Below are 24291 nucleotides of genomic sequence, written 5' to 3'. Positions count from 1 at the left end.
CTTGTAAAGTAAGTTTATCCTGCTGTACCTGTGACAACAATTATGTCGATTATCTAAGTGCAAACCAGGGGAGATTTGTAATTCGGTCGGTCACATTACATAAACATGTAATTGGTGTTCAGATTATTGACAAAGTTGAAAGATAATGAGGGAGCGCATTTTTGATATGATACTAGTTAGGAATGAATATGAAACTACTGCAACTTATTAAGAAAAATTATTATTATCATCAAAACCTTCACAAATTGCAAGTGTATGGACATGAACGTATATATATAAACCTATTCCACAGCTAATATCATAAACCTGATAAATTACTACTCTCCTCGAAGAATCTGAATCAAATGCATTAACGTTATGAGTGATCACTTATTTATTATAATTAAAAATCAAAAGAAATACACATATATAGGTTGTTATTATTACTAACAAATATATACAACTACTTTTTATAGTTATTCCTTATAACCAGCCCTAAAAGGCAATTGTTTGTATTTTCGATATTTAAAACCATGATTCTCACATAAACTTCAATAAGGTTAACACACTAAGTACAAAAAGAATTAACCATCCAAATAAGTATTTGTATATATAAATATACGTTAAACGATAACGATTTATATGTCTGTCATAAAGCAACAAATTATATAATACATGTTTTGAAGGGAGTTTCCAATATGGGGTTGACTTGCTACGCTAATGGTATTTTTCAGGTAAGCATGGGTGTGAACATCCATTATAATAATACAATATTATGTACCATAAAATTAACACTCTGAATATCTCAACCTAATTATTTATAAGTGCATATGTTTCGAAGTGTATAAATATGCGTGTAAGCAATAATTTCTAGCCCCAGGCAAACTATGGAAAAACTTCTTATTTGTACAAAAACGAAAATCACAGATAGCATTATTAATGTTGTTGGTCTGGTTTACAATTGTACCTTTACGTTACTTATAAAACGTAAGCACATTCATCATATTCATTCTTTATCAAATATTGTCAACAAATGCAATATATAAAAGCTATTGGCAGTTAAAATAGGCAAAATGCAGAAATGTACAAACATCACAATAACAAATAGACGTTTCAAAGGCTTCAAAAGAGTTTGAACCTTGAATTAAAACCTGAAGAGAAAAGCAGAGGGAGTTTATTTCCTTATTATTTTTCATGATATTAAATTATAAATTTTAACGATTACATACCAATGAAAATAAATTCACGACGCTCATTCAAAAAAGAATCTGCACGACTATAAAAGAATCAACACCAGGGATACTCCACAGATATCAAGGAATTCTGTATATTTCTTTTTTTCCGGAAAATAATTACAATTGACATCTGAAAATCTGGATTTCATCGCATCACATTTTTAAAGTACTATAATATTTTCATTTTTAGAAAACCGTGTAACGTGCCATTAACTGTGTTTACGTATCCTAGTTGATAAGATGTTATAAATCTTTCTCTCATTATGGCAATTTGAATCATACATGTATGGGTATACATGTTACGACAGACAGTTAAAGCTAGGAAATGTGACACCTTAAAAACATTTCTACTTAGCAAGATTTTATCGTTACCGTTAAGGATAGTAATTTCATAAGGGGTTATGTTTAAAATGCCAAATATTACACATGTAACCAGCTGTCCGTCTGACAATGTAACATGTATTATCATCATCTAGGTCATAAAATAACTTGTAAATTGAACCGTGTGACGAGTACCTGGAGACGCTTGCATACAAAGAGTTGCTATGGCACCCTGTATCACCACATTTGATTAGAATTTCGAGTTCATAATCTGTTAAGGTTCAAGTCAGAATAGTTACAATTTTTAGTGGTTAAATCAAATGTTTATACATTTATGTATCGATTCTGCTGTTATATAGAGATTCTACCAATGCATAGAGTGTGATACTATATTTATTCACTACAGACAGTAAGATTTTCAAAATTTAATACGCAAGGCTCGCCGAGCGTATTAAATGTTAAAATAAATGTCGTCGAGACTGAATAAATTTCGTAATACACGAATCTGTTTCTCAAATTATATTTGAGAATTAGAGAAATATAGACTCTACCACTGTATCGAGTGTGGTACGATATTTATCTACACTCGAAACAGTTAAATATTTAAATTTATCTGTTGAAAGTGCATAAATATCGTATTGTAGAAGATTAGATGGTGAAATCTGTTTCCCTTTATAATTATAAAAGATATGCAGACAAATTTAATCTTTCCTTTAGAATGATCTACAAACAGACGTGTTCTTTTAATGTGATAGTCGCCTTTTGCATGACGTTTTTTATGACGTCACAATAGGAATTCCAGAAAGCAAAAATTATGTGACGTCATAATCGAGTTTTAATCAATTAATAACTGAGATCAAACGAACCACACGTTGATTAAATAAAACAAACATCAACAGGTCAGGAAAAGAATTACAAAATGTCTAATATACCAATAAAGCATATTTCTAAATATGATTTTCCGTAAAATCTGTTAAGCAATGTGAGACGGAAAGTGTTTAGTTTTAATTAATGTATATTTTTGTTGGTAGATACTTGCACAAACGAAACCGTTTATGACGACGCTAATAAATTTAGATATGGTACGTAAAAGTATGGTAGATATTTTTTGTCATACAGCTATCATACTCCGTGGCAAAATGTGTCATACATTCGTTGTCTTTGTACTTTGTGCTTTGCGATTGTTTGCCAGAAAGATTTAAGCTAAGGAACATAGGTTGTTAATATATGTCGTTGACATGACCATAATTTTGATATTCTCTGAAAACGAACAGGCATACTAGGTAAACATGTCAAAATGTGGGTAAAGCAGTCAACATTGTGTCATAAACTTAATATCAACTATATCAGCAAAGAACAAAATGTCATGTAGACACACAACAAACAAAACACATCAGCAAAAAATGATAGACAAGAAAACAAAACTTAACAATAGCACAATAATAGCACAATGTCGTGTTTCATAAATACCCAGCCGCGTCGAAAGGATATTACAAAAAATGGTCTGAAAAGTGATCGTTGATAATATACAAAGACAAATAAAACTAAATTTACAACAAGTAATAACGATAATAAACCCAAATATATTATTTTTAAATGAGTAATAATCATTAAAGAATTTGTCTGTGGAATCATTATCGTCGAGATTGTTCATTGTTTGTCCAAACAATTTTGTTCGTTTTGGGGATACAAATGAAAACAATGTTTGTAGAATTAGTTTAAGCAAGAGTGAAGGAACTTAAAAAAATATAATTTGTTCTGAACAAATACAAGTTCCAACGGATAAAAGTTACACATATGTTACTCAATGCTGCATACAGTGTGTTCTGATGTGCCAAAGAAATTGTTGACTCTAGCTCGAAAAATATTTCAATTTCATATTTTTCTTTATATGAAAAAAAACCCACTCGATCCAATAGTATAACGGAAATGAGTAGGTTTTATAGTGATAGAGATACAGTGATTCTTTTAAAGAAGATTATTTTGTTTAATTTCAATTATTGATTACTTTTTTCTTAACCTTTGGAACTAGTTTTCACATTGTCAAGTGATGTGTGTATGTCAGACCAACAATGTCTTAACTGATTTTTTTAAGAAAGGATAGTTTTTAAATAATGGCTATACTTATGTTTCACACCATAAACTATTATATGCCTACTAGTCGGGATTTCTAATAGCCCTTCTTCTCATTTTCCAAATCTTTCAAAGGATATCAAGGATATCGATAGTGCAAATTAAGATAAAAAGGTACCTATTTTCAAAATGGTTATTGATATATCGTATATATTGTGAAATTTTGAGTTTAGCCTGTTATCTTAATAAAAAATACTGCAATAATACAATGTATTTGATCTGTCAACATATATTGAAAATACGTCAGAAACAGAAAGCTCATTAATTAATTAAAAAAGCCTGATGTTTCGACACTTACTGAACACCTTTTGAAGAAAGACTGAACCCACGGAAAATAAACAAATGTCATACAAATTGGAGGTTCGAGTAATAGTAAAACCAGGTTTTACCAACTATTTTTTTCGTAAAATGCCTGTACCAATTCTGACATATGAAAGTTGTTCACTCCTTCCGTTTGTTTGTTACATTTGATTTTGTTAGTCTTTTTAAAGCTTCCTCTATTTTAGTTTACCTTGGATTCCGGTATTTTTTGTTACACTTTTGTCAACCTATATGAAACTTTGTGATTAAAATGTATTTGCGTACCTAGACATCTCTTGGGCCGTGATATTGCGTACCTAGACATCTCTTGGGCCGTGATATTCGTTAATTTTATCCCTCGCTAACGCTCAGGATAAAATTCGAATATCACGGCCCAGGCCATGTGTAAATTTTCAACAATCTATGGCTTCCATGAATTATTTCTTAAATTTAACAATTAACTATCATCTTTCCGATGGCAAATATTTAAAAAAAAAAAAACCCAACAAAGCGCTGTATTTAAATGCTACTAACGTCAAATGAATGATGGTCACGATAAAGTAAATGGGCTTTATCACAGATTTTTTTTACATTTGCATACAACTTCGGCTGATTGAACTATAACTAAAAAATCGAAAAAATTAATTTGCATTTATCTGTCATATTGTCTAAAATATAACTCATTGATTTTGTTTTCACAATAGATTAAAATTTGTATCAAAAGAAGACAGACTAAGCGAAATCCTTCCTTTTTTTTTTTTTTTTTTTTTTTTTAACTTTTAAGCCCCAGTCCCACTAGACCACGATCGCACAACGCTCATCGCGATCTAAAATAAATTCAGGTCGTTGGACGGTCGCGGTATGAGCGGCATGCGAAAGTTTTCGTTGCTATCACGATGCTACTACGTCCTCACTACGCTTCTACAACGATCCCGCTACGATTATTCCACGTTCTCACCGCGCTAATTCTGCGACCTTACTACGCTTATAAAGACCTTTCTACGCTCTTCGCGTTCTCACTACGACCATACCACGAGTTATCTGATTGCAACACGATCCTACCAAGCTTCTACTGCGATTATAGCACGTTCTTACCACGATTGTACTACGTTCATTCCGCGATCTTACTACGTTCTCAGCAATAACGTCAACATCATGTTCCATATCAATACAGTTCTATTCCTTCTATTTCTGATCAATGCCTAGATATCTCGGAAACAATACTGTCATGCCACCAAAATCTACTAAAACACGTTGGCGTGGTGGTAGGGGTTGATGTATAGGCAGAGGGAGCTCTGATAGTAACGGATCCTGATCAAGCAGAATTGTCGGACCGACCAATCCAACCTAAATTACAACCTATTGCTGGTCCATAACGTTTAAATGACGATATTTTAGTAAACGATAGCAGAGATGACACATATGTGTCAATAGATATAGGAAGATGTGGTATGCGTGCCAATGAGACAACTCTCCATCCAAGTAACAATTTATAAAAGTAAACCATTATAGTCAAGGTACGGCCCTCAACACGGAGCCTTTGGTTCACACCGAACAGCAAGCTAAAGAGGACATAAACCATTACTAGGTAAAACCATTTAAACGGGAAAACCAACGGTCTAATCTATATAAAAACGAGAAGCATGGTTGAACCTCTCGAGCAAATGGATAATTATATACAGACAAACAAAATCTAGGGAGCTTTTTTATATACTTTATGTGAAAATGACAATGAGAATGATGATCGTAGTATGAACGTAGTCAGGTCGTTAGCAGAGCGTGATGAGGACGGCAAGGGCGTGGTAGAATCGTACTAGGGTCGTGAATAGCGTGGTATAGTCGTAGTGGAAGCGTAGTTGGGTCGTGGTGAAAACGTGATGGTCGAAATGAGGTCGTAATAACGTGGCTGTGAGATCGTAGCGCAATCTTTCCGAATAGAATAACGCTTTCGCTACGCCCTCGCTACGATGATACAGCGACCTTTGCGATCTTACTACGATCTTAGTGCAGTCTCACTACGCTTCTACTACGACCTGATCATGATTTCGCCACGACCGCACCACGATTATTTTGAACATGTTCAAAGTTGGCCACGCTCTTCACGATCTTGAAGACCTCACCATTACCATGATACGACCTTACTGCGATCTACACGATCGCACAACGATCATCAAAATTTACATTTTTGTCACAGATCGTAATGCGATCGTGGCCTAGTAGGACTGCGGTATTACTTACAATCATATGAAATTACCAATTTAATACCATAACAAACATGGTATTTGTTAATATGTCTTTTTCATTGAGTTAAGTCATTTCAATTGATATTTTATAATGTGTCTATCTATGTTGAAATGTTACACTTTTTTTCAGATAACGTTATTTTGAAGGTTGTTGCATGTTAAAACGTTTAAGCCCGCTGCGTTCGACTGCACCTGTCCTAAGTTAGGGTCCTGTAGTTCCGTGCTTTTCGATTGTTCGCAAGTAATTCACGTTTCACTTTTGAATGGAGTAAACCGTTTGTTTTCCTGTTTTAATTGTTATATATTAGTCATGTTGGGGCTTATTATACGGTGTGAGCAAATATTCCGTTTTGAAGGCCATACATTGACATACAATTATTAACCTTTCACACATTGTGACTTGGTTAGAGAGTTGTCTCATTAGCACTCATACCAAATCTTCTTATTTAAAAAAGAATCATGGCTTCTTTCTTAAATCAGCTTGTAACACTTTGCCTCTCATTTAGTGGCAAAATCAGCAGTTCAGATGTAAAAATGCAGTTAATTGTTCCTTTTTAGCTCACCTGGCCCGAAGGGCAAAGTGAGCTTTTCTCATCACTTTTTCAACCAAAACTTGGCCACAATCACCATTGGGGTATCTAGTTTAAAAAATGTGTCCGGTGAGCCGGCCAACCACAAAGATGGCCGCCATGGCTAAAAATAGAACATAGGGGTAAAATGTAGATTTTTGCTTATATTTCTGACACCAAAGCATTTAGAGCAAATCTGACAAGAGGTAAAATTGTTTCTCAGGTCAAGATCTGCTCTGAAATTTTCAGATGAATCGGAGAACCCGTTGTTGGGTTGCTGCTCCTAAATTGGCAATTTTAGGGAAATTTTGCCGTTTTTGGTTATTATCTTGAATATTATTATAGATAGAAGGTAAACTGTGAACTGCAATAATGTTCAGCAAAATAATAACTGCAAATAAGTCAGCATGATCAAAATGATAAATTGACCCCTTAAGGAGTTATTGCCCTTTATAGTTCATTTTTAACCATTTTTCGTAAATTTTTGTAATCTCTTACAAAAATCTTCTCCTCTGAAACTACTAAGGAAAATTCAACCAAACTTGTCCACTATTATGATAAGGGTATGTTGATAAAAAAAAAAGTGTCCGTTGACCCGGCCAGCCAGCCAAAATGGCCGCCATGGCTAAAAATATAACATATTGTTAAAATATAGGTTTTGACTTTTAATTCTAAAACTAAAGCGTTTAGAGCAATAATGTTCAGCAAAGTAAGATCTACAAATAAGTCAACATGACTAAAACTATCAATTGACCTCTTAAGGAGTTATTGCCCTTTATAGTAAATTTTTAACAATTTTCATAATATTTTGCAAATTTTTGTAAATTTTTACAAAATATTTTCCACTGTAATTACTGGGCCAAGTTCATTATAGATAGAGATAATTGTAGGAACAAGAATGTTCAGTAAAGTAAGATCTACAAACACATCACCATCACCAAAACACAATTTTGTCATGAATTTATTTGTGTCCTTTGTGTAATATGCACATAGAGCAAGGTGAGCGACACAGGGTCTTGAGAGCCTCTAGTTTAGTTTTTTTAACATAATATTTGCAGTTCATCCATGTAGTACGAAATGATTTTGTTCATGGGTAAGACATGCGGAATTAGGGTACAAATGCCACTGGTATGACAATTTTAATATACGAAATGACTAGTTTTAATTTTCAAAAATACCAGATGTTTTACATGTAGAGTAAGAAAAAATTAACAAAGCAGAATATTATAGAATAAGCAGACATGGTATGATATCACAAGAGACAAAGATTCATCAAAGTCCTAATGATGATGACGAACAAACCCCACATATAAAAGTAAGTTATAAAAGGATCCCAAATGTGATATACCAAGGACAGATTTAGTAAATGCTTAAACCGTTTTATTATTTTAATTACAGCGGCACATGCCTTTGACATATGCCCTGGTGAGTGTGCTAGAAGGAATAAATGAACCAAGTCACCAGAGCAAGTGTTTAACTGTTGATAGAACCATTGTACAACAGTTACTGGAAATAATTGCTGAGTTAGTGTTTAATTTCAATCCACTGCAACGAAAATCTTAGATTAAAGTGTACATTATGTGTACTAAAAAGCATACTAAACAACTGTTTTTTAACCAAATGAACTCAATTTCTTCGAAAATTCTTAGGACTTATTTCCAATTTATTTCTATTCTGTTATATTTGGATTTTCCCTTATCTATTTATGTATTAAGTATCTATATATAAGTATGTGGTTAACTACACAGGTGGAATTACGATCGGGGTTCCATATTCACATATACGAGGTGCTCACAGGAACTTCTAAGTACAACACGTTCTGCATAAAATATGCTTCAATGAATTATATAAACATCTTTTTTATTAGATAACCTGTAAATCATTACAGAGATTCATGTTTCTCCAGATATAGACAAGATGACTGTTTGGAATTCCTGATGTATCTTCTTGAAAAATTAAAGACAGAATGTGGCAAGTTTTAAAGTTTTTAACGCATAAGCAAATGTTTGCTGCTTATAAAACATTCATAGTAGTTTACAGTTAACAATTTCTGAGGTTATCGGGCTATTATGTTGCGCAATAATAAACACAAAATCTTTTCTGGTCAATATCATTACTACAATGATTACAAATTATCTTTATACGCTTATAGTTTAATAAATCAGAATGATCATAATTCTAATCAATAATACTGAACAACCATGATATGCACACACAGATTGATTCTATCAAATGTACGCCAAATAATTGATTCTGCAGATGTGGTTGTTTCTTTTATTTTCAAATTTTAGACACATGGAAACAATATTATATTGCATTATACATTTGCACATGTTGGGGTTGACAACCCATCGAAACATTCAACAAAAACTGTGTATACAAATACAAATGGATATATTTACCATAACTGTTGGATACTGTCTCTTTTAAGAATTCCTAATTGTATCCTACCGGGTAGCCCTGTCTGTCCCTACTTTCAAATAGAAATTATTGCAAACAAGTTGAGCCATAATAATATAGTATAATCAAAGCAAGAAAAATGGAAAATTTAGACATAGCTTTTTAAAAGAGCTCATAAAAATAGTAGCTTTTAAGGTTGTACGTCAGAAGCGCGTTTTGTCTACATTAGACTCGTCAGTGACGTTAAATATGAAACAATTGGAAGGCAAAATCTAATGCAAAATCAAAAGGCATCAAAATCAGAAAATTACAAAAATTGTGTCAAATAAGGTTAAGTCAATCCATACTTTAGACTAAAAACCACAAGTGCTTTAACGAATTCATCAAGGATCCCAAGATCCTATGGTTTACAGATTTCAATATCCCGGAAAACTACTAAAAGCACAAAATGTGAAGTATGGTGATTTCTTACGTTCATCATTAATTAGTTGAATAAAATTTGCAACGAGGAAATTTTCGACGGTTGATCAATTAAGTATTTTTTTTTTATTTAGACTGACATTAAACGGAAAACTGAAAAGCACTGTCTTAACGCCTAGTAAGAAATTCGATAAATATTCGCGGTCCGATAAGCCGATATTTTATATGAATTTGTCTTTATATTTCTATTCCAACGAATAATATAAATGTGTATTCATATTAAAGTTTTTTTTAAATTTATTTTTAAAGGTTTAGGATAAATTATCTCCTGAATTTAATCCAAAACAGTTGCAATTTATCCATTTTTTTAAACTTTACTCTGATTTAGGTCAGAGCTCGCTGACCATACTTATATGTTTTCACAATAGTATAACTAATTTTAAACAGATTATCTGAACTACGTTTTGGAAACCCGTAGACTGCACAAAAAACGCCAGTGTGTCAGAAATTTGTAAATATATTTAATATTTATCCTCTTAATCTAAAATGTGGGACATTTTTATTGAAACTAAGGCCACACCAATTTAATTTCTTGTTCTACGGATTTTTGGACTCCAAAATTTGGGGCGAGCGAGCGATTTGAAAATTTTAATAAAAAAATATTTAATTTGCAAATTTTTGAGGCGAAGCTTGAAAAGTAAAGGCGAGCGATTATAATTTTTGTTTGTAAACATAAAATAGTAGGTTTTGACAATATTAAAGCTTGATTTATCACTTGTACTTTGACATTTCTTTAATTTCTGAAGTATTTTTTCCCTGTTCACCAAGAAATAATTAAATCTGGTCTATGTATGTGTGACTGACAATGAAACAATTCTCCATCCAAGTCATAATCAGTTTGGGGACAACCCCTTAATGTTATAAGTATCCCTTTTACATGTTTTAAGAGGGATCAATATAAGTTATAATATCTTTGTTTGTACAAAAGGGCTCATATTTTCTCAGAGAACTATATATCTATCTGGTATTAAATGGTCAAAAAATGTCCAAGAATTTTGTTATACATGTATTCCTGGACTTTAACCATGTTAACACATTTACTTTAACAGTTTAATATTATTCAAAATAAGTGGACCCCTCTTTTAGAAAAAGTTGTTTAAAATATGATGTAACTCTCCTCTTTTTGAGTACAAAATTCTAAGTTTTCAAAGGTTTTGTATAGAAGAACTATACAAATCCTTGGTATTTCTATTTTCTTTTCTACATCAGTAAAATGACCCCTTGTCTGAGAGAGGATTGTTCTCAACCTGATAATAACAAACACAGGTCAAAATACGGCCTTTTACACAGGGCTTTGATACAGACCAAACAGCAGGCTATAAAGGACCCCAAAATTATTAGCGTACACAATTCGAACAGGAAAACCAACGATCTAATTTATATATCATGTATATCTAAACGGGAAAATACAAATGAACAACATCACCAAACGATAACTGCTGAACGACAGGCCCCTCAATCAATCAGGACAGGTGCATAAACATGCAGCGGCTATGGATAGTTTTGTTTTGCCAGCATACAATATAATTGCAGTCGAAGGCAAATCTTTCAGAAGTTCTTTGTACTTTATTCTATTACGCAACGAACATTTTTTTGATAGGGAACATAAGTAAGGGGGAAAGTAACCAATTTTTTGTTCTTTAAATTCATATCGGAGCACTCCCGTTTTGGATAAATACTGAAACTAATATTCTCACAGATATTTACAAAGTGTGGTGGGGTGCTTTTATGTTTAAAATCGTTATATACAGGTTAAGACTGTGATTTTAAAACAAATGTTGATATCTTTTTATAATATTTACAAAAAAAACAGTGCGGGAAATGGACATGATTACATTTCCGGATGCGGGAAGCGGGAATATAAAAAAAAATAAAAAAATTCTGTTTTGAAAAAAATAGGTGCGGGCGGGTCCGTCGAACAAGGAATCAAATTGGTGTGGCCTAAAAACCAAATTTTTGTTTGAAGTAAAGTTATGTACTGTATTTCTAATATACATTTTTTTTTTGAAAAATGACGTTCAATGAAGCAAAATTTTATTAAACATGAAACATTAGCAGTTTGATAACAAGATACTTTTGTCAGCAACACGTAGACCCGAATTGCATGTTTTGCAATCGTATATCAAGATACCTTTATCGGCAACATGTAGTGACGAATTGCAGTGTTGTTATCTTGTATTAAAATGTCTAGATTGAATATTATTTTGTTTAAGGAAACACGATAAAAATTGTTTGAAAATGTTATAAAATATATCTAAATTTATGAAAATATGCGGCTCAATCCTTTTTTCTTCCTATGCAAACAATAGTAATGCATATGAACTTTTAATTTCAGAATATATTTTATATTCATAGTTTAAGTGGCACAGTTTAAGTCATTCCTATGGAAAATGACATTATTTACAGCAGTGCGTTTCAACCTATCAATAAATATTATTCCAGTACAATCATTAGGATATAATTTTCACTAGATGTACGCAAATTGAACGGGTACAATGGTACTTTGATTCATGATATGAAACCAAAGTGTTAGATACTTAAATCTGTTAGGCGTGAAATGATTTATAGAATATTGACGCATACTTTTCTCACATAAAAAAAGTTTTAAATATATTTGGGATGGGAAGCCAGCCAAAGTAAAAAAAAAGAAACCTGATAACGCGGTCATATAAAAAAGGCGGCTTACAAATGGTCGATTTTACAAGTTATGTTATGTCGCTAAAGGCATCATGGGTATATAGACTTGTTTATGGTAAATTTTCCAACTGGAAGCTTATACCTTTTAAATATCTAAAGGTGTCTTATGATATTAAATTTATATTTAATATGAATTAAGTTGATATAAAACATTTAGTTTATTTTAAATGTCTTCCAGAACTTTATAGAAAAGTAATAACGTCCTTGATTTTGACTGGAGGTGTGCAAACAAAACAACCAGTTACATGTATTGATATAAGAAAACAAACAACAAAGGGGAATACATTTATTGCATTTCATGATCAACCAATTATCTTGTATAACTGGATTTAGAGTGATATATTAGTATACTTAAATGACATTCTAGATGTTTTGTCATTATCATTAAAAAATATTTTAGACAAATTCAAGTGTAAGATTAACTGGATTGCTAAATTTCATAAATTGAATTGTCCAACAAAATTGGATTGACATAGTTAAACAGGAAAATTCAGTTCAAAGTACAGTAAAAGTCAAAAGAAATAAGATCACATGGAAAGATCGTTATTTTGAGACCACATGTTTTTCAAAGAAAATGTTATATAATTTTCTAGTGAATAATAATAATAAAAAAACGTCAGTAGGGATAAACAGGTGGCTTAAAATTATAACAACGCAAGAATCTCCAAATATGAACTAATCATATAACTTTATTTTTAAATATTTAACTGAAAATAAATTAAAAGTATACAGATGGAAATTACTACAGTTTATTGTACCAACAAAAAAAGCTTTTATCACAATGGAAAATAACTAATAATAATATGCGTTACTTCTGTAACGTAGAAGAAGACAATGCTCATTATTTTTTCAATCGTTCTCATTTGACAATATTTTGGCCACAAATATACGACTTATTAAAAAGGAGTAATTTAGATTACAACACCTGATATTTGGATACAAAATCACAGAAAACAAGTATTACTGAATAATATTTTGATTACAATAATTAGTTTTTCAATATATAAACAAACTACGTATCCGAGCAGAAAACGAAAAATATAGACATCTACAGCATTTTTGTCAATGAATACACCAAGAGAGTAGATAAAATTGAGAATGGAAATGGGGAACCAATATAAATGGGCATAAGACAATAAGTCAAATGTTACTACATTTAACAATTAAACGGAACATAATCAATGATTTTTTTTACTAATATTGTTTTATAGTGTTTTGAAAACAATATGTATGTCAATTAATCTGATCAGCTGATTATTCCCTGGAAGCTATTAAACCACAATTCAAAATCGCGAAGTTGAAATCATCCCTTCGTAAATTTTAAGGGCCATCTCTAGTTGGTTGACCGTTATGGAATACTAGTAAGCGTTTCACAGATGATATCGAATTTGTTCCTACAATCTCTTCCCTTTTCACGAATGTGACCTACCGAATTAGACTACTGTGGGTTTATTAATATTCGTTGGATACCAATTTTCGTGGATTTCGTGGGTACAAGGAACCACGAATTTTAATATTCATTAAATTTCTAATTTTCTAAGGAATGTATGCAGACTTTGTCATAACCATGAAAATTGGTACCCATGAAATTAAATGAATCCACAGTATTTACCGGGTTTGTAATAAATTGAGCAACACGACGGGTGCCACATGTGGAGCAGGATCTGTTTACCTTTCCAGAGCACCTGAGATCATCTCCTGTTAAGTTTAGGTTCGTGTTGCCTATTCTTAAGTTTTCTATGTTTTGTCTTGTGTACTGTTATTTGTCTGTTTGTCTTTTTCTTTGTTGACCATGGCGTTGTCAGTTTGTTTTCGATCTATGAGTTTGACTGTCCCTCTGTTACCTTTCGTCCCCTCATTTGGAATCTAAATGGTTTATGTAACAAGCAGTATTTGATGAATACAATTATTATAATTTAAAAAATACCCTGAGAATTGATACGGGCAATTTGTCAAAGAGACGACAACCCGACCAAATTGCGAAAAACAAACGTAATGTCCACAACGGGTCTTGCATAGCGAGCAAATTCTGTCCCTAGAGGTGGGCTTCAGCTTGCACAATAGATGAACATGAATATTACCTAAACGTAAATATACGTCATACCAAACTCTAAGGCATATACATGAACCAAAATAAAAATAAAAGGATATACAAGACTAACAAAAGTAGAAGTTCTTGACTTTGGACAGTCGCAAAATGCGGCGGGGTTCAATATTAATTCCAAAAAATGCCATCTTTAATGACATGACGTATCGTAATTATATCCTTTTTTAATAGGTCTGTTTAAAGGTTTGGTAAGCCTTTTAAGATTAATAACAACATGTTTGTGGTTCGTAAAGAATAGTATCATAACAGATTGGATGTGAAATACCTGAACGTATAAGATGTCTGCATGGTGATTTAAATTAACGAAGGATGTCCTTGTACCGATTGAAAAAAATAGTAAATGTTTTGAATAGTTTGTATTATCAAAAATCCTTGTGTAATAATTTTTCTGTAATACATTTATTTCTTTTGTTAAAATCAAATGCGTTGTTACATACACGAGCGAATCGGACAAGTTAAGATATATAAACAATATTAAATGGTGATAAGGGCCGCCACCATCTAAAAACGATAATTACCAATAGGAAATAAAAAAATATCTCTTTTATCATACATTTTGGTATTAAGCTTTTCGTTAAAGATATAGATATCAGGAATGGACAGTGTTCATTATTAGTATTATCTTTATTTAAAGTCAGTTCAACAGGATAAATCTTTTAAGTGTACATTCTGAAGTCGTTATTATTGAGAGCCAATTCACCATCAATTATCTAAAAATGTTATTAGATTTTTGTATCAGATATTGTTTCGATTGGTCGTTGATGATTTAGGTAATAAATTGTCACTGATAACAATAAAGAAACAGGTCCAATATAAGTGGTGCACAGTAAGTTCTTAGGGGGCCTCTGTGGCCGAGTGGTCTAAGTAGTTACTACTGTAAGCACTAGTCAGAAAACAGAGAGGTTTAGTTCGAACCCCGCTCGTGCGAGTGCACTCGACTCTAATCTTAATTGAATAGGATTGTCAGTTTTCCTATCGGAGGTCGGTTGTTTTCTCCGGGCACTCCGGCTTCCTCCACCTATAAAAACTTGCCGCAACGAAATAGTCTAAATGCGGTGCTTAAAAGTGGCGTTAAAACATCAAAAATCAAATCAAATCAGTAAGTCCTAATTGGAATTTCGATAACTCGGCGATATACGGTATTGCTTTTTTAAATGCCAATTTAATTAGGTGTGTGATTTTTTTCTTAATAGGAATATTAGGCAAAGTGATATATAGGGTAGAAATCAAAACTTTGAACAAATTCACCAATATAGGCATGCAATTTATCAAGTACTTCAAACAAATTTTTGACAATCGGAAAGTAATTCATTTCACTATTTTTCAAAGGCCTCATTTGAACAATTAATCATTATTTTTGTTCTACCAAGTGAACTACGTGTAGTAGGTAGAATAGATTTTAATTGGATCAAAGATTTGAAGACGAATTAAACCTATATGTGTAAGGTCTTTTGTGCAGCTTCAGAAGCCAATACATAGTTTGAAATTTCATTGTATTTGGTTTTGTTTGTAAAGGAGTAACTGAAAGTTAAGGTTTGCTACAGATTTCAGTTTCCGAAAATGGAGTCAGTTAAAATGTTGGTGAATTGGTGAATTCCTTTTGCAGAACCTCAATGTAAAATTTACGTCAAACAATAATGATATTATTAGCAGTCGTTCAGTAGGGACTAAAACCAATTTCTTGGCGTGTTCTTTAAACTTATGTTTGATACGGGCATAATGTTATTATGGTTGTTGTTAGGAGTAATAAAAGAGCCTACTTCCATTTGTCTATACAAATCAAATGCCAACAGTTACAACTTGTTAGCTTCAAGTGTTATTTATGAATTTATTTCTATCGTTTATCATCAATGTCTTCGTCTGTTAAAACCTTAAAGATTTCCCCAAAAAACTAGTTGATTTTATAAAGGGACCTGTCACTACTACTTACTATGTATTTAAAAAAGCTCCGCCTACTAACTAAATAAAAAGTATACACAGTCTTCGCGAGGTTGCTTGTAACCAAATACATTACTTAAAATGTATAAATAAGTAAGATCATTACAAATATATCATTTATAAATACACACCACACATATATCTTTAATTCATATACAATTCGCCTAAATGATAGTCTAACAATGTTAGATTCGTAAATTTTCTGAAGCAAATAAGACATAGTGAAACACAGCGATAAGTGTATTCGGAATATCATAACATCACAAAAAAAATAGTTCGACAATTATACTTTAGGAATAGTCCAATGCTAATAAGTTAACAAATATATGATTCGTTATGTTGATATCAACGTTTATTAACTTTGTCGCATGACTATAGAAAAGCAAACGAACAAAACTTCACATTATGTCAATAAAGTCATTGCCCTTTGTAGTGGCTAGCTGGAGAAATCGTTTTAAACAAACTCCAAGTGAAACATTGATTGATGACTGCATGTTATTGATGAAAGTAAACGTTAAAGTGATGCCTAATAAACTGTGCATAATATATTTTAAAGCATTTTTATTTAGCACAAATAGGTAAAATAACTCGTTTTGTCATGTTACTTTTTTGCAGCTTTCTATACAGTTTATGATTGTTTGTTTCCTTCAATATGTGAATATACTTTAAATCTATCCAACAGTTTACCTTAATCGTCGTCTTATTTTTATCAGTTGCATGACTGATTTAAACATGTTAAAGTAAAGTGCACTGCATATTTTGAATAGAGAAAACGCAAAGAAATATTTTAAGACTGTAAGTAGTCATTTGTCCTCATCACGAGCTGAAGAGATATTGAGGCAACAGAAAGTGAAAAGTATATTTTATTCCCCCATTCATTGCTATTGGACCCTCTTTATTTTCATAAAAAGTCTACAAATTACATGTTGCAGTTCTACTAGTATAATCTTATTTTTCATTATATATTTTTATGTTTGAATATTAAATAAAAACATTGCAGATTTTGGAATTATATTTTAGCTATATTATTGTTTGTTATCATTTTAGAATCAAGTACTTTGATGTTTGAACTGAACTTACAAACTGTTGTAAAAGGTCGCGAGTGTTCTCATGTAAGTTTCTTAAATATAACAAACGTCATTCCTTTGATTGAGATGCGAATACAATTGTAATATTTATAAAACCGAACTTAAATAAGACATGTGTTCAGAGATCATTAAAAAAAAGACTGAATCTTACAAACAGTTTGATTTTAAACGTTGAAAAATATTAAGCAATGTTAGTTTGCAAAGAGTACTTTAAGATACACATATTGATGTATGACATTTTTTGTAACTACATTCTTTATTATTTTATGACATGAAAAATCATGTAACTTAGTTATCATAATTATTGAAAAAATCAATGAAAATGATAACGGCGGTAATATATTAATCTTAACTTTACTGACGGACTTTAAGAACGCAACACACATTTTGGTGATTTTTTAAAACTAAATTATGATTGATCCACATATTACTACTATTCATGTTTACCATACGGCTTTTTGTTAAGAAAAATGCAATACCTCACGTACATGAGGTTATTGAACATAACGGATTATTGAAGTCGCACGAATTTCTTACATGATTCTTTTCAATTGAAATTCTTCGTAAAACAATTCTTCCAAGTCATACTCAAACTTGAATCGGTAATAAAATACAACAGAGAAGATATATTAAAAGAATGAAATAAATCGGACGACTCAAACATTTAATTTACATAAATATACTACGGCATTACGGTTCACACTTATTAGGTTTTTTACTATATATGAAAGCAAACTCAATTAAAACGGACAAATCACATTCATGTATTTTTATATATATATACAATTATGTAGGAGATGATAATCAAAAATTTAAAATCATAATGTCAATAAAAAGAGTAGTCAGTTGAATACATGTGAGAGTTAAAAAAAAAACAACGTTTTTGTTCTTGTTCGTGAATGCACCCAGAGGCCCACTTCTAGTCGTCCAAATCTGGTTGACTTGTGTTAATGCGCATGTGTGATACCTTCCCGAATCGAAACGAAAACTTGACTCGAGTTGACTCTCTATATGAACAGATTTAGATAAATCTGGTTGACTTGTGTTAATGCACACGTGTGTTATCTTCCCGAATCTAAACGAAAACTTGACCCGAGTTGACTCTCTATATGAACAGATTTAGATATAGCACCAGTTCTCAGTTTCTTCTTATGGACGTCGACAATAAACTTTATGTTCAAATTAGTAACAATATTGAACTTGAGAAATTCTATCATTTAATCATTTCTAGTTTATATCATGCCATTATATTCATGTAATTTGTTTTATCTTGCCCGTCGTCTCCTGAGTAAAGAGAATGAATTTTTGCATTCACATTTTACTCTTAGCAACTCCAAATCCCGATAAACATGATAATTTTTTTTCCTGTTCTATTTATAAACACCACCGATATGTTTACACACGCAAAATATTTTATTTAATGCCTCAAACACAACAATTTTTTTTTTACCTTTGGCTGTATTTTGTAACATTTCAGTCTATTTAATTTGTATCATACCAAACCTAGGGTTGGTGTTGAGATAACTCGGATTGGTTCAAACGGTCAAACTCGGAGGGTTAGATCGATTGCCAGTCGAGTCAACACAACAGACTCTACCCGAGTTGGACGAATTCAAGTAGGCATATATATCCCGGTCGGAGCAAATCTGAAAATCAATGAAAATCAGTGTGTGGTATAATTGCAATGATACGACTAGAACCACATATAACAAAGAACAAACATGTGAAATCTTAGTGTTTTCTGCTTATCACTGCTGTTTCTAAAGTCATGACTACTCATACTGTACAGTATCGTTTATTTTCATAATCTGACCTTTAAAGAGACATAAGTGGAAATCTTAAAATAAGAAATATTAATGAAAATTGAATCAAATAATACCACATTGCGTTCCCTACTTTGATTGTCTGACGATAGTATGTTGTTAATAATTTATTAACAGGTTGATATATGTGGCACCCAGCTGTCGTTTCATCTTCTTGTTCCATTATATAAAAAAAAAGTAAGTTGCAATGTATTTTCAATTTACATCATTTCAAATTGGTATTACATTTTACATTATTTAAAACTCGATTTTAAGTTTGATTGCCATGTACAAAGGAAATGTCTTCTCCTTTCTGCAAAAAGATATATGTATTATGGTATAAACTCGCTCTAATCGATTAAAATATCAAACATGTATATTAAATATGTATATAAGTAGTGTTTTATCTAGAACTGAATAAGTGCATCGTCATTGTTTTCAAAAAGGGCACTTTGCGCGTCGACTTTACGAAATAGGGCACATACGTAGAATAGCAATTTACATATTCAGGTTTCGTGTGAATACAAAATAATTTATCTATAGGTAAATTTGCCATGACAATGTCGGTGCTGGCTACATTTCTAAGTTAAAACAGGCATAAATCTTATAGAGACATGGAAAAAACATGAACGGGAACAACACATCCATTTACAATTCTACATAAATGATCATACAGTATACTTAATTCAATTCGTATTGATACGACAAACCATGTTAGGAGTAATAAAGGTGCAGTCGGGAGCATAACTTTTCAGGAAATCTAAAAAACTTTGCATAAAGACAGGCCGACAGAAACACGTCCATTAACGGAATTTTGCTTGCAATTGTATAATTAGAAAATACTGTTTGGCACGTGTCTTTCTTTTGAAGCTCTTACATTTTTTCTTTATTTTGTTCCATGTTGAATATATTGAAGGAGTCTGTTTTTTTTCATAATGTAATGCCTTTAATAAATTTGCATAAAAACAAGGTTTTACCTTATATTGATTGAAGATACCTGCTACAGATACTGCAAATTATTATCCTTTTACATTTAAATAACGTATATAACAGACGATGCAGATGTGGATAAGAAATATAGAAAATCATCATCTCTTATTTTAGGCATGCAAAATACCAATAAGTTCCCATGGCAAGCTCATGATTTCGTGTATGTAAACTGTTAGTAGATGGTTTAACTTTCTCACTTTAAGTCAACTTAAAACAATTTTTATCTTGTAACAAGAAGTTTATAATCAAGGTGAAATATGGCCCTTACCGAATTTACCCTTTTAGTGATAGTAAGTTAATGCCAATCATACAGGAAAGTTCATTTGTTATCCGTGATGATCAACCGGTAACAAGTAAACAAAGTCATAATCTATATTAGTTTGATTCCTCCCGATTATAAAAAAAATAATGAAAAAAAATATGCTCCAATAAGCAAACCAATAAGAATGTACAATTACAATCAATGCATTTAGAACCTAACCAAAAACATACAGTTCAGGAACCAAATATTCAGTTGTTGTTTGGTGATGTGGTTTATAAGATTTTCTCGTTTCATGTTTTGTTTTACATAGATTTTCTGTCTGAATGGTGTTACACTAGTCATTTTTGGGCCCTTTATACAGTGGACATCACTTCTAACCTATCTTTAGAACGGTTAGAATAATCTGTCATAGGACTGTTCTAAACTGTCCTAGAACAGTTCTACCCTAGGATCATTTCTAAGTAGAACTGTCTAAAACTGTTTAAGGTAGAACCCATATCAGTTTTAGTCGTAGAACTGTCAATAGAACTGACCAAATCAGTTCTAACAGTAGAAATGTCAGCAGAACTGACTAAATCAGTTTTAACTGTAGAACTGTCAGCAGAACTTTCTAAAACTGTTCTAGCTGTAGAACTGACCAAACCTGTCAAGATGATAGAACATTTCTGAATGACGTCACTGAATGTTAAAACAGTGCTGTGATGATAATCTTTTAATATATATTATATTCTTTTGGCTTATTTATATTTAAGACAAATAGTTTTTGAAACTGTTCTATGGGTAAAACTGACTATATCAATTCTAGCCGTAGAACTGACCAAATCAGTTCTAATCATATAACTGATCTAGTCGTGGACCTGTTCTAGCCGTAGAACTGTTCTAGTCGTTGAACTGTTCTAGCCGTAGAACCGTTCTAGTTGTAGAAATGACTAAAGATTTTGTCAGTTCTAGGTAGAACTGTCTAAAACTGTTTTAGGGCAGAACTGTCCAGGTCAGTTCTAGGTAGAAATTACCAAATCAGTTCTAAGTTAGAACTGTTCTAGCTAGAACTGTCTAATAGGTGTCAGGATGACAGTTCTATAAACTGTCCTAGAACAGTTCACCTGACAGATTCTGACATATTTTGTGACAGGTTAGAAGTGATCTTCACTGTAGATTGCTGTTCGATGAGCCAAGGCTCCGAGTTGAAGACAGTACTTTGACCTATAAGGGTTAACTTTTACGAATTGTGACTCGGAGGGAGAGCTGTTTCATTGGCACTCGTACCACATCTTATATCTAGTTACAAGTAAAAAACTATCAACAGCTAGAAACATGGAAATTACATATTGTATCTTTGAAATCTCAATAACCATATTATGAAACTGTTCTAAACTGTCCTAGAACAGTTCTTCTCTAGGATAATTTCTAAGTAGAACTGTCTAAAACTGTTTTAGGTAGAACCCAAATCAGTTTTAGTCGTAGAACTGTCAACAGAACTGACCAAATCAGTTCTAACAGTAGAAATGTCAGCAGAACTGACTTAATCAGTTTTAACTGTAGAACTGTCAGCAGAACTTTCTAAAACTGTTCTAGCTGTAGAACTGACCAAACCTGTCAAGATGATAGAACATTTCTGATTGACGTCACTGAATGTTAAAACAGTGCTGTGATAATAATCTTTTAATATATATTATATTCTTTTGGCTTATTTATATTTAAGACAAATAGTTTTTGAAACTGTTATATGGGTAAAACTGACTATATCAATTCTAGCCGTAGAACTGACCAAATCAGTTCTAATCATATAACTGATCTAGTCGTGGACCTGTTCTAGCCGTAGAACTGTACTAGTCGTGGAACTGTTCTAGCCGTAGAACCGTTCTAGTTGTAGAAATGACTAAAGATTTTGTCAGTTCTATGTAGAACTGTCTAAAACTGTTTTAGGGTAGAACTGTCCAGATCAGTTCTAGGTAGAAATGACCAAATCAGTTCTAGGTTAGAACTGTTCTAGATAGAACTGTCTAATAGGTGTCAGGATGACAGTTCTATAAACTGTCCTAGAACAGTTCACCTGACAGATTCTGACATATTTTGTGACAGGTTAGAAGTGATCTTCACTGTAGATTGCTGTTCGATGAGCCAAGGCTCCGAGTTGAAGACAGTACTTTGACCTATAAGGGTTTACTTTTACGAATTGTGACTCGGAGGGAGAGCTGTTTCATTGGCACTCGTACCACATCTTATATCTAGTTACAAGTAAAAAACTATCAACAGCTAGAAACAATGGAAATTACATATTGTATCTTTGAAATCTCAATTACCATATTATGAAACGTGATAAGTACTGTGTTTGAATTAAGAAATACATATAATATTTATTCAAAACTGAAAAAAACATAGTTCCGTCATAGGTGATCTATTCCTCTTTATTATAGTGTCTGAGGGGGCAAACGTTTTTCAAGTCGAGAAATAGCAAACAACATTCAAATCAAATTTCCATTCTCATGTGGTAAAAAGTATATAGTAGTACTATTAAAAAAACAAACATGAAATTCTAAAGTTTTTATAATGTATCAATTTCTGTAACATATACATGTTTTTACAACTTATAATACTGATAAGGTATATTGTTTCAGGGAAATCTTTATACAGTTGCATCTGGTTTGAAGAAAATGCTGAAAAAGAGTGAACCTTTTCGGTCTGGAGAACTTCCTTGCAGAAATTGTGACAAAACTAAAGCTTTAAAAAGAGGTAAAAGCCTTTTTCTTTTTCTTTTTTCAATAGATAATCTGATTAAAAGAACTGAACATCGGATGTCCGCAAATTATGGTGAATGGTCTCAACTAAAATAATTTCTCTATACATGGAAGCTATGCTAAGGTACAGAGATATATTTTTTCTGAGACAAGAACCTATGTGGATGATGAATAAATGAAAGGGAATTCAACCTCATCGTAGTAATTATTATATTTTAGTGATATAAATCATTTGGTAACATAATACTCTGGTTTGTTGTTATACATCATATCTATAAGACATGTTTTCCAGTTCAGTCACGTCCATGTGGGCACGTTTGGGAGAATCGGACACGCTTGGGGATCAGGACACGTTTCTGAGTGTTATATATATGATTCAATTCAGTTTACACTTTTTACTCTCAATAAGGTTATCTCACTTCGAAATAGTTATGCTGGAACTACCGTTGGATTATTTGACAAAATGTTTTTTGGAACATATATCTTTGCAACAAATCTTTTACATATGTAGTATAAGTAAGAAAGACCCATCTTATGATTATATGACCATATCAAGATCAAGACCTTGTTTTGCTTTTTGTGGGAAAAACTCATATGGATATAACGAAGTGTTATCGATTTCGTTTTTAAATGTTTAATGGTGTACTCCTCCTGTACGGGACGTTTGACGTGTCATTTGTTTAATAATGGAACACGTAATCATTTATGTATTGCAAATTTTTTCGGGAGGGAAAAAAATCAAAATTTCGATAAATAAGCAGTCTAAAGATATCAGTGAGTAAGAAGTTATGAGAGACCACGTAACAAAATGCAATAACAGCAAATAAATCAGAACTTATACATATAGCATCGGGAAATATATTTTGAATGAGTACAAACTATGATATGATTTCTTGTGTAACTAGAATGTAATGTTAAAAGAACAAAAATGTTTTTATACAGTTGTTTTAATATGCTGACTTAATTATTTCCGGTATTAGTGATTGCATTTGTAATGGTTGCACAATTC

The 24291-nt window shown here is 32.0% G+C and overlaps 2 protein-coding genes across 3 annotated transcripts in view; both read left to right on the top strand.

The window, feature by feature from the left end:
* The first annotated feature begins 668 nt into the window (after positions 1-668).
* LOC143078614 (uncharacterized) lies at positions 669-8762 on the top strand. Its single transcript, XM_076253468.1, has 4 exons — positions 669-713; positions 2567-2617; positions 8179-8303; positions 8669-8762. The coding sequence occupies exons 1-4, from the start codon at positions 678-680 to the stop codon at positions 8760-8762; spliced, it is 306 nt and encodes a 101-aa protein (XP_076109583.1). The 5' UTR covers positions 669-677.
* Positions 8763-17384: 8622 nt separating this feature from the next.
* LOC143078200 (ubiquitin carboxyl-terminal hydrolase 2-like) overlaps positions 17385-24291 on the top strand; it is a 29518-nt gene continuing 22611 nt past the window's right edge. For both annotated transcript variants that reach the window (XM_076253135.1, XM_076253134.1), the window contains exons 1-3: positions 17385-17514; positions 19431-19490; positions 23163-23277. In XM_076253135.1, the coding sequence (XP_076109250.1) occupies positions 17464-17514; positions 19431-19490; positions 23163-23277 (226 nt within the window). In that variant the 5' untranslated portion in view covers positions 17385-17463. The remainder of the gene's footprint in view (positions 17515-19430; positions 19491-23162; positions 23278-24291) is intronic.

This window comes from Mytilus galloprovincialis, chromosome 6 (genome assembly GCF_965363235.1).
Source record: "Mytilus galloprovincialis chromosome 6, xbMytGall1.hap1.1, whole genome shotgun sequence".
NCBI lineage: Eukaryota > Metazoa > Mollusca > Bivalvia > Mytilida > Mytilidae > Mytilus > Mytilus galloprovincialis.
Note: the sequence above shows the minus strand (reverse complement) of the source record. Positions and strands in the feature narration are given on the sequence as shown.